General features: G+C 42.5%; 1 protein-coding gene across 1 annotated transcript in view; it reads left to right on the forward strand.

Moving 5' to 3' along the window:
• The window catches only part of srcin1a (SRC kinase signaling inhibitor 1a), a 110181-nt gene extending 94274 nt beyond the window's left edge, over window positions 1-15907 (forward strand). Inside the window, exons 19-21 of the mRNA XM_086289727.1 lie at window positions 5595-6482; window positions 8821-8958; window positions 15267-15907. Of these exons, the coding sequence (XP_086145853.1) occupies window positions 5595-6482; window positions 8821-8958; window positions 15267-15785 (1545 nt within the window). The 3' untranslated portion in view covers window positions 15786-15907. The remainder of the gene's footprint in view (window positions 1-5594; window positions 6483-8820; window positions 8959-15266) is intronic.
• Window positions 15908-16624: the final 717 nt, after the last annotated feature.

Consider the following 16624-nt stretch of genomic DNA (forward strand, 5'->3'; position numbering starts at 1 on the left):
ACACCAGTTCCAAAAACTTGGGACACTGTATAAAATGCAAATAAAAACTAAAACTTTAAGGTAAAAATAAAAAGGAATTTGGAATTTGATGGCAGCAACATGTCTCAGAAGTTGGGACAGGGCAATGTTTGCAACTATGTAAGCTTATATATGTGGGAACTGAGTAGACTGGTTGCTTGAATATTGATGCCATGGGTCTTCTTTGTGGTATTTGTACAATATCTGAACTGCAAGCAGGCAAGTTCAGCACACGGACTCTATGAGCCTTACTGTTGAAATAAATGCAGTATCAAAGTAAGAGTGTGTGAACATTAGGTAAAAAGTGTTTAGGCTTAGATAAAAGCACATGTATATGTGTGGAATGAGGCATGTAAGAAAATGCTTTAAGTGCTCAAACTGAATAGAGCACAATAAGTAGTATTGGTGCGTTAAAAATCAGTATTACACTTTCCAGATGTGCAAACTGCTGAATCCATGGCAATAATGCACCATTATACCACCGGAGATGCAGGCTTTTGAACAAAACTCTGATAACAAGCCAGATGATTTCTCTTTTCTTTAGTCCAGAGGATCCGGCACCATGTTCTCCAAATCCAATTTCAAATTTCGATTTGTTTGACCACAGAACAGTTTTCTACTTTGCCTCAGTCGATTTTAAATTAGCTTAGGCCAAACGATAGTGGCATTTTCTTTTGGAGCATGTTCACATTTGGCTTCTTCTTTGCATCATAGAGTTTCCGCTTGTTTGCTGTGGATAGCACAGCGAACTGTATTCACAGAGAATGCCACCTGAGGGCATCCAATATTGATTTTTGGCCTTGTGCACTGAGATTTCTCCAGGTTGTCTAAATCCTTTGATGATATACTGTAAAGGCTGAGCTATATAAAGACTTTCATTTTATTTTCAGGAACATGTTCCACATTTTTTAGATCCAGGTTTATGTAGATTGGCAAACCTCAGCCCTCCTTTGTTTCTGAGAAGGTCTGCATCTCTAAGATGCTCTTTCTGGCTTTTCTTGCACCTTTTTATTTCAGGTTAAATAATTTTGAGAAAAATACATTGGTTTTATGATTTGCAAATCATTGCTTTCTGGTTTTATTTCCATTTTACAAAGCATCCACACTTTTTCGGAACTGGGGTTATAGGCTGTCTTTTGTCTAGTGTTTCTGGGCAGGAGCTATACAGAGGTTTCTGCCAATAATGCGCTGCAAACCCAAAGCAATAACTGAAAGAGTCAGGTTTGTCTGACAGTGAGTAATTTGATTCAGTTTGAGTATGTTCATTAACAATCTTTCTAATCCTTTCCATTTATACCTGTTACACAACTTTTTAGAGATGTTTATAAAAGTCATCAGTCCTTAACAGGTATTTGCACTTATTAATAATATTGTGTTTTTTTGTGCGTGAGAGTCAGTATGTAAAGAATATACACTGAGCATCCTGGTAGCATTATCTACAAAGTAGGGGTGCAACGATACACAAAATTCACGGTTCGGTTCGATACTTTGGTGTCACGGTTCGATATTTTTTCGATACAAAAAAATGTTCATGCCTTTTTAATTTGTCATTTATTAAAATTATAAATATATATTTTAACTCAAAAGTACAGTTTTTAAATTTAATGTTGCTGAAACAAAAGTAATTAAAAAAATAAATATAATCTGATTGAGGAATCACTAATCTTTGGAAAAGAGAGTTTATTACAGAGAAATGGCTCTTTCCAAAATAAAAGCTATACTATACGCTTCTTCTGGGCTATATTCTCAGCAGCATATTGTAGCGGGTCAGGGCTGTTCGGGGTTCTGTTTGTACAGTTATGTTTTGTTTATGTTGCCATAGTGACGGGTGACGCCCTCTCGCTGCGACGGTGTGTCCTTCCGGGGTCAGAGGGCGCCCTGTGTGGTGTTGTTGTTGTTGCTGTGCGGTTGCCGCGGTGAGCAGTTAGCTAGCGACAGTGTTCTTCTGCAGATGTCAATAAACGGCTGTGCTCCCTGGCTAGCTCATGGGAAGCAAGACCAAAGGACACCTCCGTCTCCTCGTTGTCTGAGCTCGCCACATTGGTGTCAGAAGTGGGATGATGGTGACACCCCATGTTCTGACCCGAGTGACTTTTCCCCCGCCGGTCGTGACCGGCCGGTGCGCCAAAAGAAGGCACCTGGACATTTACAAAGTGAAAGCAAAAAAACAAGCGCAAATTCAAACGCGATTTCAATATGTCACATATTGACAGTGGCTCACCGATGCCAATGACATAATTACCCAGCTACATTTCCGAAAGAATGCAAAAACATTGACATATATTTTTCCTTCCTACAATAGCCCGACGGGCAGGGCAGAGATAGATTTTGGTAGCCCGACTGGAAAAATTTTGCAAACCCTGTGTTACAGGCATGGCCCTTTAAGGATGAAGCCTGATGGGAAATGTATTCGGGATGTGTGTCGGGACTGCCTGGTGTGTAAGTAACGGTTAGCTACAGAAGAGACGAAAAGAAAATAAATAAAAGGAATATAATAACTCCCTCGACAGCCAGAGTTGTGTCGGCGATGCTCGCTGTGAGTAAACTGTTTCAGCCCACTGTACGCGGTGTTCATGCCTTAGAGAAGAAATAAAGTTCGGTGAAGCAGTTTCCTACGCCTCCTTCGATCTTTTTGCTAGCAGAGTTGACCTGTATAGTAAGCTGTTGCCGGCTATGAGTCAGTTACGGAACCTTCAAGTAACTGCCAGAGGTTTCCTTACTACGGTTCGGGGCCGCGGATCTGGCGCGGTAACACCTGTATCTGATTGAGGAATCACTCATCTTTGGAAAAGAGAGTTTATTACAGAGAAATGGCTCATTCCAAAATAAAAGCTATACTATACGCTTCTTCTGGGCTATATTCTCAGCAGCATATTGTAGCGGGTCAGGGCTGTTCGGGGTTCTGTTTGTACAGTTATGTTTTGTTTATGTTGCCATAGTGACGGGTGACGCCCTCTCGCTGCGACGGTGTGTCCTTCCGGGGTCAGAGGGCGCCCTGTGTGTTGTTGTTGTTGTTGCTGTGCGGTTGCCGCGGTGAGCAGTTAGCTAGCGACAGTGTTCTTCTGCAGATGTCAATAAACGGCTGTGCTCCCTGGCTAGCTCATGGGAAGCAAGACCAAAGGACACCTCCGTCTCCTCGTTGTCTGAGCTCGCCACATTGGTGTCAGAAGTGGGATGATGGTGACACCCCATGTTCTGACCCGAGTGACTTTTCCCCCGCCGGTGGTGACCGGCCGGTGCGCCAAAAGAAGGCACCTGGACATTTACAAAGTGAAAGCAAAAAAACAAGCGCAAATTCAAACGCGATTTCAGTATGTCACATATTGACAGTGGCTCACCGATGCCAATGACATAATTACCCAGCTACATTTCTGAAAGAATGCAAAAGCATTGACATATATTTTTCCTTCCTACAATAGCCCGACGGGCAGGGCAGAGATAGATTTTGGTAGCCCGACTGGAAAAATTTTGCAAACCCTGTGTTACAGGCATGGCCCTTTAAGGATGAAGCCTGATGGGAAATGTATTCGGGATGTGTGTCGGGACTGCCTGGTGTGTAAGTAACGGTTAGCTACAGAAGAGACGAAAAGAAAATAAATAAAAGGAATATAATAACTCCCTCGACAGCCAGAGTTGTGTCGGCGATGCTCGCTGTGAGTAAACTGTTTCAGCCCACTGTACGCGGTGTTCATGCCTTAGAGAAGAAATAAAGTTCGGTGAAGCAGTTTCCTACGCCTCCTTCGATCTTTTTGCTAGCAGAGTTGACCTGTATAGTAAGCTGTTGCCGGCTATGAGTCAGTTACGGAACCTTCAAGTAACTGCCAGAGGTTTCCTTACTACGGTTCGGGGCCGCGGATCTGGCGCGGTAACACCTGTATCTGATTGAGGAATCACTCATCTTTGGAAAAGAGAGTTTATTACAGAGAAATGGCTCATTCCAAAATAAAAGCTATACTATACGCTTCTTCTGGGCTATATTCTCAGCAGCATATTGTAGTGGGTCAGGGCTGTTCGGGGTTCTGTTTGTACAGTTATGTTTTGTTTATGTTGCCATAGTGACGGGTGACGCCCTCTCGCTGCGACGGTGTGTCCTTCCGGGGTCAGAGGGCGCCCTGTGTGTTGTTGTTGTTGTTGCTGTGCGGTTGCCGCGGTGAGCAGTTAGCTAGCGACAGTGTTCTTCTGCAGATGTCAATAAACGGCTGTACTCCCTGGCTAGCTCATGGGAAGCAAGACCAAAGGACACCTCCGTCTCCTCGTTGTCTGAGCTCGCCACATTGGTGTCAGAAGTGGGATGATGGCGACACCCCATGTTCTGACCCGAGTGACTTTTCCCCCGCCGGTCGTGACCGGCCGGTGCGCCAAAAGAAGGCACCTGGACATTTGCAGGACTTTGTGTGGGGTAATGGGGTCGTCGGGGACGACTGACCCCTTAGGTGGGGGCTATGCAGCGGGTCAGCGCTGTTCGGGGTTCTGTTTGTACAGTTATGTTTTGTTTATGTTGCCATAGTGACGGGTGACGCCTTCTCGCTGCCACGATGTGTCTTTCCGGGGTCAGAGGGCGCTCTGTGTGTTTTTGTTGCTGTGCGGTTGCCGCGCTGAGCAGTTAGCTAGCGGCAGTGTTCTTCTGCAGATGTCAATAAACGGCTGTGCTCCCTGGCTAGCTCACGGGAAGCAAGACCAAACGATATCTCCGTCTCCTCCTTGTCTGAGCTCGCCACAATATTAAACATATCAGGTCCCCATAAGGAGAATCATGTGCTAACGGCTGTCTAAATGACTCGGGTAAAGTTTGTAGCATGCATGCTTGTTGTTTTTGTCTGCTTCCACTTGTCTTTGCACTAGGATGATGTCGGCGTAAATGTGCAGTCATATTCGTTGTGTTCCCACTAGTGCTGTCAGCGTTAATCTCGTTGAAATGACGTTAACGAGCTACCCCTGCGTGGGGCTAGACGGCCAACACTTTAACGAGCTAACTGCGCTAACACACTAGTTCCCACCCATGTAATTGAGCATTGCGTGGCACATCCAACATACTGTTTTACTTTAGTCCATGACGCGCTTACCTTCAGGGTCATACATCACATGAAAACCAAAATAATTCCAAACGCCAGATCTGAATGAGGGTGGGGGAGGTTCAATTTGCCATGTTGCAAGGAGAGCTTAACTTCTGTCTCGCTAGCTTGCCCTGCGCTCTTCCTTCTGACGATGCTGTCTGTGTTGAACGCTCAGTGGATCTGCGCTCGACAGTGCAGCCTAGGCGGAGTAGTCGAACGCAGATTCACTGAGCGCTCAACACAGACAGCATCGTCAGAAGGAAAGTTGATAAAATAAATTACAAATTTTGTATTGTTCGATACATATGCGTACCGAACCGAATGCACTGTATCGAACGGTTCAATATCAATACGAGTATCATTGCACCCCTACTACAAAGGTATTAGATACAATGTGATAATATTTCTTTCATGCTCTCTGATGTGCTTGGGTGTTTTTAATGCCATGGTTTGTAATCTCACTTGAAGTTTGTGCTTGGAGTGTGTTTAAATTGAAAACTCAAGTGCTTTCTTCATTTATAGGCAGGGCACATGTCTCCTGTCCCCCACATCGTGTTGACAGATTGCTGTCCTGCTTCGCTCACAAACTCAGAGGATCCTGTCAGAGATTTGGGGAATGACCTTGTGGAGGGGACTCAATCACAAGATTGGACTGGTCATCATTCAGTCGGCAAGACTATAATTTCAAGGGGAAAGCATTCAGGGGGATTTGAAAGTCCTCCACAGCGAGAACAGTGTTCGGATAGTGAATTCAAACAGGAAGTTGCCCTGCTGGTGACAGATCTGGGCATGAGAGTGGTGTCTCCTCTTGAAGCCCAAGAGCTCAGTGAGACTAAAGGAGATGTTCTTCACACTCTAATCATCTCACCGCAGACTAAGGAACTGTCTGAAACTCAGCTGAGTCACCGGCCTCTGCTAGTGCTCTTCAGGGTACAAAAAACTGTCAAAGAGGCCTACGAACTACTGTATTCCCTTGTGGCATCATTCGAATTAAAATTCTCCCATGCCCCAGACCAGCAGATGCCTCTAGCTGAGGCTCTCAGAAGCGGCATAGAGACAGGGGCTAGCATGCTGACATTTCACCACAAACCTGAAATTAGGTTAATGCCTGAGCTGAGCTCAGTAAGCAGTACTCTTAACTCTAATGGGTCAACTAGGTCTGCGGACACTCAGAGGAGAATGACAGAAGATGTCCGACGCACCACCTACAAGAGGCTGGACAGCTTGGAGGAGACTATTCGAGAGCTGGAAAACACATTGATAGAGATCAGTGGTCATGCTACTAGAGAGCAGCTCTACAGTCAGACAATCATCAACAGTAGCCCTGTACCGACGACTGGTAGTCCAACTGAGGCGAAGAAGCCGCCACTCCCACCCAAGCCATCCGCCTCGAGTCCATCATCAATCCAGGTTTTTGCTTACACCTCCTGTGTCCATTCCTGCTCTGAAGCAGCATCCTCTTTTTTTCTTCACTTCTTCTCTGTGGATGGCAGTTGGAAATTCACTTTCCAGCTTCTGATGTCTGCTCCCTGATTAAATCGGCATGCGACTGTATTTGAAATCGAAACCGTGCAGAGGGGACAGACAGCAGACTTCCTACCTACTTGTCTGTTCTGTGATTAGTGCTGGGGCTGCTCTCCTGCTGAGCTCAGAGTTGTTAATTGTTTTTTATTGATCTGTCCCGGTATCTCCTATCTGTCTGAGTCTAGCTAATTTTGCCTTTTGTTACACCAAGAGGCAATAAAAAATAAATGCATTTTCCTCTTCTCCTTTTCTGCTCTTTACTGGTTAGTACGATCTAATTCATTTAATTTCTTATCTTAGTTCTGCCCTGAAATCCAACTTTCTTTTCCTCACTAATCGTCTTAAGCACAAAGCAGTACAACTGCGGTTGTACTTTATTAAAAGGTAGCGCGAGGACATATTTACATTAAGCTGTATCTTCCATCATCCAGCATCATTTTGTTGTAAATTATGTTCTTTTTGCAGCAGCTGTTTTGACGTGTCATTGCAAGCTAAACAGACACATTATTAATGAGTTTAAGAATCTGTACATAGGCCAGGTCCTGGTATTGTTCATGTTGGCCTACTTAAATGCCCTGCTGTGACAAGTCAGAATGGCAGAGTGGCTATGCTTACATGGAGCCTAATATTTCTATTCTGTGAATGTTCACTTTAAAAGACCAAACACAGTAGAAGTTCCCCATATGAACACCTCAAGCGCAATAAACAGGACGAGGCTTTTTAATGAGCTCAATTTAATTGCTGCCCTTTCAAATCATTTCAATGCAAGGAATGAAGAGTAACACATTTACAGCAACTTCTGCCCTAAACAGATGTGAGAAATCCTTTCTCGGGGAGCTATTCAGACATGCGTCACAGATAAAAGAGCCACTGACAAATGCAGATGCAGCACTTTTGCGACATTGTTTTGATTAAGTGCGTATTCATCCATCCACATAAATTTACAACGCTTGTAAACAGCTGACCCAAAATGTTTAATCATAAGGACATAAACAGACATTTAAACTGTTTAGCTGCTTTCAAATAACGAGGTAAAACTACAAAGAGAAAATTCGATCTAATAAGTTTAAAAAACAAAAGATTTCTTACCAAAGGCTAGTATCATGTCTAATATACTTCACATTAATATGTACTGACTATGTGCTGAACTCTATTACCAGATGTTGTCAGTGGCCTGGCTTTAGCTCACCTCCAGCTGACCGCTACACAACAAAAGATTAGTAATTATCAAAAGCATTCCTGTGTCAGCTGCCACTCGTCTGAGAGGTCTTGACAGCTTGCGTAGCACTCCCTGTTACTCTGATTGTAGCCTACCACTCAGGGCAGGGCTGCAATACTTGACAGTCACACTGTCATGGTGAGTTTTAGCCCTCTGATGTAGAGCCAGAAAGCACTCCCATGGGCACGGCTGCGGATTACAGAGTCTTCACACATTATTTCATCACTCCAACTTCAACCACGTTCATCATTTCAACATGACCCTTCTTCCAACTCTTGTCCAACATTTGCTGGCACACTTACCAAATTCACACTGACAAGAAATCTACTTTCAGAACCCATTAGAGTTTAGTTTTTAATTAGCACATCAAACAGCAAGTTTACTTGCAAATTTTATGATCTAATTTTAAAATTCTGCTTCTCGTTAAAAAAGGATTTGGCGCAGAAGGAAGGTGGTTACAAGTCTTTCTTCTCTGATTTAATGTAGTAGGGGTAACTGACTATTTGATATTAGGGTTAATCTTTTGTTAGTTTTCCTTTTAGCTAATGTCTCTGTGTGCAGATGAGGCACAGTTGGATGGAAATTTGACTGGATGTGTATTTGTTTTCCTGTGTATTAGAGAGAGTCAATAGAGTAACTCAGCAGGAAAGATCATTAAGCACGCTGCCTCGTGGATCCTGTGGTGAGGCTAAGCTACGCAACGTCAGTTTTGATGCCGCATTTCTATATTCTGGTCTTTGTCATCTTCTGCTGATAGATAGTGAAACTCTGTGAAGTGGATAGTTCCATTTTATACCAACTATAAGCTGAGGTCTTAAAAACCTTATTAGTCTCAAGAGAAAGACTTGATAAAGGCTGGACTCAAACTCTGTAGTAAGTAGATGTGTGTCTGAGGCTTAAATCAAATACACTGTAGAGGGGAAGTGAAATCTACAGACATCTGATGTGTGACAAAGTGTTATTAATGGTTCTCCTCTGTTCTTCTCTTGTTTATTCTATTCTTAGGGAGGAACTATTTCAGGTAGCGGGAAGTTTCTCCACTCCTCGGCTGCCTCCAAACTGAAGCACCTGCAACAAAACAGCACAGAAAAGACTAAAAGTGGCAAAAGAGAGGACTTCATGAAGGTCCAGGGCCAGCAACAGGTACAATTTGCCTTTGTTTTGCGCTGTTGAGGCCAAAACGCACTTGATCTGGCAGAGTCTGTGCATGATCCCTAAGATGGACAAGTTAGCTTTTAGGTATAACCATCTTAAGCACTTAATGAAGGCATATAACAAAATTGAGATATAAAAAACATGAAAATTACAATAATGATCATTATTGAATCGTACTGCCTTTATGCCCACAGAGTCACTGCAGTTGAAACTGTCAGAGGTTCAAAGAGAAATATGAAACTATCATTCTTAGTAAAATGCAACTGAAATATATAAAATCAAAGGTTTATTTATTGAAGTATGTAATTATTAGGGAAAAATGCCATATATACTGAATGTATACCAATAAAGTACATTTAATTTGACCAGATTCTGTTAAATTTCCTCTTTTACATTATACTTATGTAGTCATATCAGCATTTTGGGCATAAATATTTTTTGGAGTGCAAAAATCTGGGCCTACCAAAAATCAAGATAGAAAGGATAGTATTGATTTTGTTCTGTATTTAAGCAAATATAATTGCTTTCTTCCTCAAATAGAGACATATTTTGCGTTAATGTTTACGCCACCTCCCCAACAACTTCAGCAAGCCTTCGTTCAGAGTTATTTTCTCGAAAGCAAGTGTGTGTGCATCCATTCAAGTAATCCACTCTGCACCAGATCAAGATTAAATGGGCCTTAACTACCACTCTTCACTGCCACTGGATCCTTTCTGTGCCCCGCAGAACCACTGTCACTTTTCAGCGTGATACATTCCTCGCCCTCTGTGTATTACAGTCTGTGTAACATTCAAGATGCAAACTTAGCAGACAGCAGAAGCGATGAATTGAATTCAAAGCCAGTTTTGCCATAAACCTTTTAATGTCACATTATTGTGACAGGCTCATCATCACAGGAATGCTCAATTGGATCAAAGGATTTTCTGCAGGCACTGTCCCACAGAGAGATGCATGTCACACAGGTTAGAGTGATGAAGGATTAGCACTTTAATTACCTAAGCAGTGTTTCATGTCTGAAAGTCTTAAGTGGCTTCTAATTATATAATTTAAACCTATTAAAGTGTTGTTATGTATTAGCATTATGGACGTGCTTGCATCTTTAACAGGTCTTCACTTCTGTTTTTTTCTGAACTCTGACAGAAAATTGGTTATGAAGAAACTCTTAAAAGCGCTTGAGTTTAATTTATAAAACTTCATAAACTCTCTCTCTAAGTATTTGTTGTTATGCATATGCCTGACAGCTGGCTTTTCATTCTTTTTTCAGTCTCTAATATGCTGGCATTTTAGAGGTTTAAAGTACAGCAAAAGACTGGACATAAGGATGCTAGATGGCCTCTAGAGGCAAGGAAATTGAACTGTTGGAGCATGTCGGTCAAGTAAAGCCAAGAGAAGATTTTTACAGCATGCCGGTGCACAGGAGGGGAAAAAGGCTTAATGTCAATGTAATTTGAAAAATAACCGAAGCAGTGAAGTGCACCTAAACCTTCATAACCCACAGAATTTGACAGAGCATTCAGACACAAATTCAGTCTTAAAGATTGAAAAATGAATGCGTTAGGCAGACAGCCAGAGACTTGAGACATGGAGGGGTTTGGTTGCCTCATACTGAGAGAAGATTGAGAAGAATCTCTACAGAGCCATGTAATAATCACCCCTTGAGTCACTGGCAATCACCGATTATTCATTATGAAGAGGGCAGTTCTCTTTCCACCATAAAGTCTTTCAGGTTTCCTCTTCTTTATGTCTTTTTCTTCCCCTTTCCGCTTTCTCTACTCTGCAATTTATGCATGCTGGCCCTTTCTCCGTTTCACTCTTCCTCTGTCAGTCTCGCTCATTCCCCGAGATTTGGAAGCTGAGTGGATGCCTACACTTGTGTAATGAAAGCAAAATTAATCCCATTATTTCAATATGACACTCACAGGCAGCACAGTCTCTTTGTCCACAAACTTCAAAACAGTCATTGTGAAAAGATGCTGTACGAGTGAAAGCGCTATCCTCCGAGGGACGGTGGACACTCAAAGCTAATTGTCGGCGTGGGAAGTCGGTGCCAAGCAGTTAAGGGTAGCAGCATACCACAACTGTGTGATGAATAACAAAGAGGAACAAATAACCAGCTGGTTTAGTGTAGGAGAATAAAGAGTCAGCTGTGGTAGGCGCTATAACAGCCAATAACTCTATTTTGTATTATTTTTAACGATGAGGGACTACTAGTCCCTTTGTACATTTCCAGGTGTTGTATAAAGACAAGTGAAAAACAATTATTCAATGCAAAAGTGCACTTGATATAATAATTGGCCACTTTATTAAATTGATGTTAAAATGTTGGTAGGCCTCCATTTTTAAAAATGCTGCCATAGTTTGTTAGCTGCTTTAAGGCTAAAGAGGTTAGTTGGTCAGATACTTGTCCTAAATATCCTAATATTCATTAATGGTGGCGATCCTCATGGATGAACATTTACAAACGGGCTTGCGTAAATGTGCAAACTGGCAGTTTGACAACAGTTTTGATGCACAGTTAACAATCATTGAGGAAATAAACACTGGCTACTTGTAATCTGGACCTCTACTACTGGTCACAAAGTAGCTCTATCGTGAAAGTTGTGCATACATCTGCACTCTTACCTCCCTATCTGCTCGGTTTCCTTCATAAACATTGTCGAGCATTCTTCTTCATCTACCTAGCAGAGCCAAAATTTCCATCTATTCTTCCGTCTATTTTCTTCATGCAGTTCAGGGTTGCAGGGGTGTTGGAGCCTCTCTCAGCTGTCATTGGGAGAGAGGTGATGTAGTCCCTGAACATGTCACCAGTCTACTTGAAAGCTAACACAGAGCGACAGACAGCCATTAATATTTACACCTTTGGCCAATTTAGAAACACTTATTAACCTGCTTGTTTTAGACCGTGGGAGGAAGCTGCCAGGGGGAAATTTAGCACAAAAATGGACTTTTTATCTTTGTTGTGACCCCTTGCTCTTGTTATGCACTGTGACAATCCCTATAAGTGAGGTTACCATTACCAGTTCATGCTGCAATGTGGAAAAATTGCATATGGATTTTTTGCATGTACAGTGTAGTGTACCTCGCGTAGTTTACAACCATAACAAAATAACTCTCAACCAAATTTCATTGCTTAAAAAACAGCTACTTGAAAGTGTTTTGGGGTTTTTTGTATTTTTGTCATTGTAATAATGTAATCAGTAAACAAGGCAGCATGGTGGTGCAGTGGTTAGCATTGTTGCCTCACAGCAAGAAGGTTCTAGGGTTCCACTGCCCGTTCTGTGTAGCGATTGCATGTTCTCCCCTTGGTTTCTTAGGTTCTATGTATACAGAAGAAAATAGATGGATGGATATCAGTGCAACACAGTTTTTGCTCTACTTGCTGTCAGACTGTGTTTACTGTAAAAGGTCTGATATAACAGCAACAAAAATATAAAAGAAGAGTTCAAATTGGTGAATAATTGCATTAAGGCTATACTAGTGATACTTATCTGTCTGTCTGAATGTCCTTGCATCATTAACTCTATACATATTTTTGAAATCTTTTTATGTCAAATGAAAATGGTGCAGAACCTGATAATTTAGTTTAAAGATGGATGGGGCAAAATCTATCTACTAAATCATTTTAAATTCAGTATAATGAAACAGCTGAGCAAAGACTAGGCAGGAAAAAACATGCTGATTATCTGCTGCTCATCTCATCAAATTATCAAGGCGGCTGGCTGATTTGCATACTGCCTTTAAGAGCTAATTAAGAACTTTTGCCTAATCCACATTTTACTTTACCTGGTATCTTTTTTTAAACCCCTCAGTGACATCTGGCGTGTCATCTTTCTGAAGAGAAATTCGACTTGCAGCTGCTAAGCAAAAACAAAAATATGATGTATTCTTTAATTTTATGAAACCTTAAAGCTTAGCTGATATTTTTGAACTGTGTAAAATGTGGCAATGACTACAGTTAATCACAGTGCTTCCCATCAACATTTCACCACCAAACTCACTGCTAATTTTTTAAAAATATTGTTGTTTTAACAATCAGATGTGCCCAGCTTGGGTGATCTCGCTCCTTGGCACCGAACTCAAGGTAAAATGGGCTATTCTCTTAAACATCTGCTGTTCGTAGCTCCCTAAATGGTCCCAAACTTTTACCTCTCCTTCCATTTCCCCTTGGTGTTTTTAGATTGTTCTCTTTTGTCTCTTCTTGCCAAACCGTAATGACATTTCTGGGGCATTTTAAATAGGGTCCAAACCAAAGGAACGAGGACAGCACTTCAGAGTCTCCTGATGGTCTGCTGTCCCCTGCTCCAGCTACTACACGAATAGACCAAACTATCTGAATACATTTAAATATCTTTACCGCACAATGACACTTTCCTCCAGATTGCATGAAAGGCAGCTGGTGTTCATTCACTCGTCATGACTAAAAGCCAGCTGGAAGGATAGTTTATTATTTTTAAGATAAAACGAGACCACTTTTTCGTTAAACGCGGGTCCTGCCGTTTCAAGAAAAAATACTGATTGAACATTGCGGCATTTCAATCACCATAAATTAGAATTATGGGGTAGGGATAAAGTTGGCCAGTCAGATTTTCGTAATGGACTTGCTACACCTTACCACAGTATAAAATGTAGCTTTATTCCCCCTGGAGAATTAGTTTCTTTTTTAGATTTAATTCTAGCGTTATCTATGTGTATTTGCAGGTGTTAAAATTAACAGAGCTTTTCTGATAGCGCCTCGTGCCGCTGTACTCGGGCTGCTTGCTCAATAAAGCTATACTGAGACATACTTAGACCATTTCAGGCATGAGGATCCTTCAAATCAATGTGTTGGATAAGAACAGACAGTTCAAAGCCACAATTTCTCTCCGTTTGCTTTGGCACAGATCAAGGAAGGCATGACAATGTGAATCACTTTCACGCTGCAAAACCCTATTTCCATTTCCCATTTGGGCACTTATTACTTCTGGCAGTAAAGCAGGCTAGTTAAAGGTGTTGGGCATGAGTTGGGGTTAGTAGGGGACTATCCATGGAGGTTATCATTTGGCAGGCAGGTCTGAGTGCGTGAGATGAAGGGGTGCTCTCCTGTACTCGCAGATCAGGAAAAAATGCGTCCACCAGGCTTGAGAAGAGTTCCTTGAGCAGAAGGAACAGCCCGGCTCTCTGGGAACGGTTGGCAGCCCAGGATCTGGAGCTGCAACAGAGCAGATGAAAGCCTCCCAGCAGTGCAGTCTAGACTAGCACACCTGCTGTCTTTTCAAGCAGAACTAATTCCCGTAAACCCAAAACAAACAGAATAAAACTTTTATAGCCACAGAAATCAACTTTTCTCCTGTTGCTTCATCTGAAAAGTACAAAAATACATTTTTTGCCATATATTAAAAAATGAGTATTCACTTTTTTAAATGGATTTGCACATGAAACACAGAAACTGTTCTCTCAGATGTAGTCTGCTTAACAAAGACGGACAAATACATGTTGTAAACGTATTGCTCACAAGTCTCAATCTACTGTTGAAACAGTGCCATCTAGTGTCTCATTTCTGCATTACACAAAAGGACTGAAAGTGAATGTGTACATTTTTAATGAGTCAACATTAATAAAACAAGTGTCAAAATAAAGGTGGTCAACAGTGTCATTTGCCCACTTTCACTGTTGCACCTTCTCAGTGGTATCAGTGATTTTGTTTATCACGTGTAGATGGCAGCCTGTGTCGTGGCTTGCATCACACAATCTGATATCAACCTGAATAACAATTTCCTGTGTTTTTTTCCTGTTCTGTTTTCACTCCCCTCCCCTTCACTACATGTTTCTTCTGACACTTGTTCCTGCGGTGCAACCTCACCTACCCCGTCACCCCATGTGAACCTGTGCTGCCCTGCACCTTCTGGCCTGCCCATCTACCCTACCTATACCCTACCTATAAAACCTGCAGCAGTGAGCAACCTGTCCGTGTCCAGCATCTTCAGTTTCCTTCTTCTCCTGTTCACCTGACTCCAGAGATACACACAACCATCTGCTCCCTGTACCTTATCAACTACTTTCATATCCCCAATGTTTACTCTGATATATGGTCTGACACCCAGTCTGTGTAAGCGCGTGTGTGTGCGTGTGCAAGCATGCTTGCGCAGAAATGTTTGAGTGTAATAGTAAGGGAAGGTGCTGCAGGGCACAGTACCCAACCACAACCAATTTTAAGACTTTCATTTTTCATGCTTTTTCCCTTCGACCCCTGAAAACCTCATCTCTTTACATTCCTCCTCTGCTCCCTCCTGTCTTCTGTGTCCCTATTCTACCTGAAGGCGAAAGGGACCTACAGCACCAGTGGCAGCATTGAGCCATACCTCTCTGGTATCAAAATGGGCATTTTTTCAGGCCGAGTGGCCTCTCCTGCGGCAGCATTTGTTCCTGGTCTGAGGAAGTACCCCCAGGAGGGGGCGATGCCTGCACTTACAGCCTCCTCAAGCCAAGCAAAGGCCCTCTTGGCAAGCCTATCTGCTTCCGGCCTGAGCGCTGAGGCCTTGCTGCTTTCCTCCGCCCTTCGTCATCACCGCCTCCTACGTGAGCAGCGAGCCTCCTCCCTGCCCCTGCCCAGCAGCCAATCCTCCTCCCCTACTCCAACTGCTACCTCCTCCTCTTCATCCTCGCCAAGCACCCCGACTCCATCCCTATCTCCCTCCTCTCCCACCTTTGGTTCCTTTGCCTTCTCCTCTGGAGTTCTCAAGCCCAGCAGGCGTAGCCTCGACAGCTCCAGCCTCAACAGGTCCAAGGATGGTGGCAACAAGCCTGTGAAAAAGGACCTTTACCCTGGCAACAAGTGATGAATAGGAGGAGGATAAGGACTTTGGATACAGTTCTCAACCACAACCATCACATCATGAACCATAAAGATGAACTAGCTGCATTATGGAACAATATTCTTTATATTCCAGTTCTTATAAGATTTTTTAATTTTTCTTTTCTTGTTTTTTCTGCTTCCTTTTATTGCACAGTCTACCACAGTGTAAATGGAGTCACAGTTTTCTTCATGGACAAGTGTCCTACTCTGATCCAGTACCTTAGATCTACTGCAGTTCTCCCACAAAGTCATTCTGTCACCTTCCCAGATAGAGAGTGCACAAACAGGCCTCCCCTCCCACCAGCTACCTGCTATAAGCTGATGTGGTCTGGCTGTATTTGCTGACAGCACCATTCTCACATACATACTCTCAGTGGGTTGTTAGTGGCATAGTTGAAATATCTAGATGGTGACTTTGATCATATAGAAAAAAAGAGCTGCAATAATCACCAAGTGAGTTCAGTAGTTGTGTGTGTTCAGGATAGTAATGTTTTGACTTACCTGCATCACCTGACAGAATGTGATTCCACTCGGAAAACAAAAAAAAAAAAATTCAAAAAATCAGAAGGTGGCCATGGTGATGAACGAGGTTTCAAGCTGTTTAGTGTTAAAAGGGCATTTGTGGCTTTTTTTTAAATCGCCTGTTTTAAACTCTAAACTGGTGCTATGTTTTCCCCTCTGTTTGTACAAACTGAGCTTACACAATTGTCCTCCCCCTCCTGTCTCGGAGTCGGCTTTAATTTAATTTTGCATTTTAATCTAGATTTACAACCCTACAAACGAAATACTTGCATCAGCAATTAGGGACATTTAAAGTAGATG

Source organism: Aulonocara sp. 'chitande type north' Nkhata Bay, linkage group LG4 (assembly GCF_057382095.1).
Source record: "Aulonocara sp. 'chitande type north' Nkhata Bay isolate Kocher_YH1m ecotype deep benthic linkage group LG4, A_spYH_male_GT1.1, whole genome shotgun sequence".
Taxonomy (NCBI): Eukaryota; Metazoa; Chordata; class Actinopteri; order Cichliformes; family Cichlidae; genus Aulonocara; species Aulonocara sp. 'chitande type north' Nkhata Bay.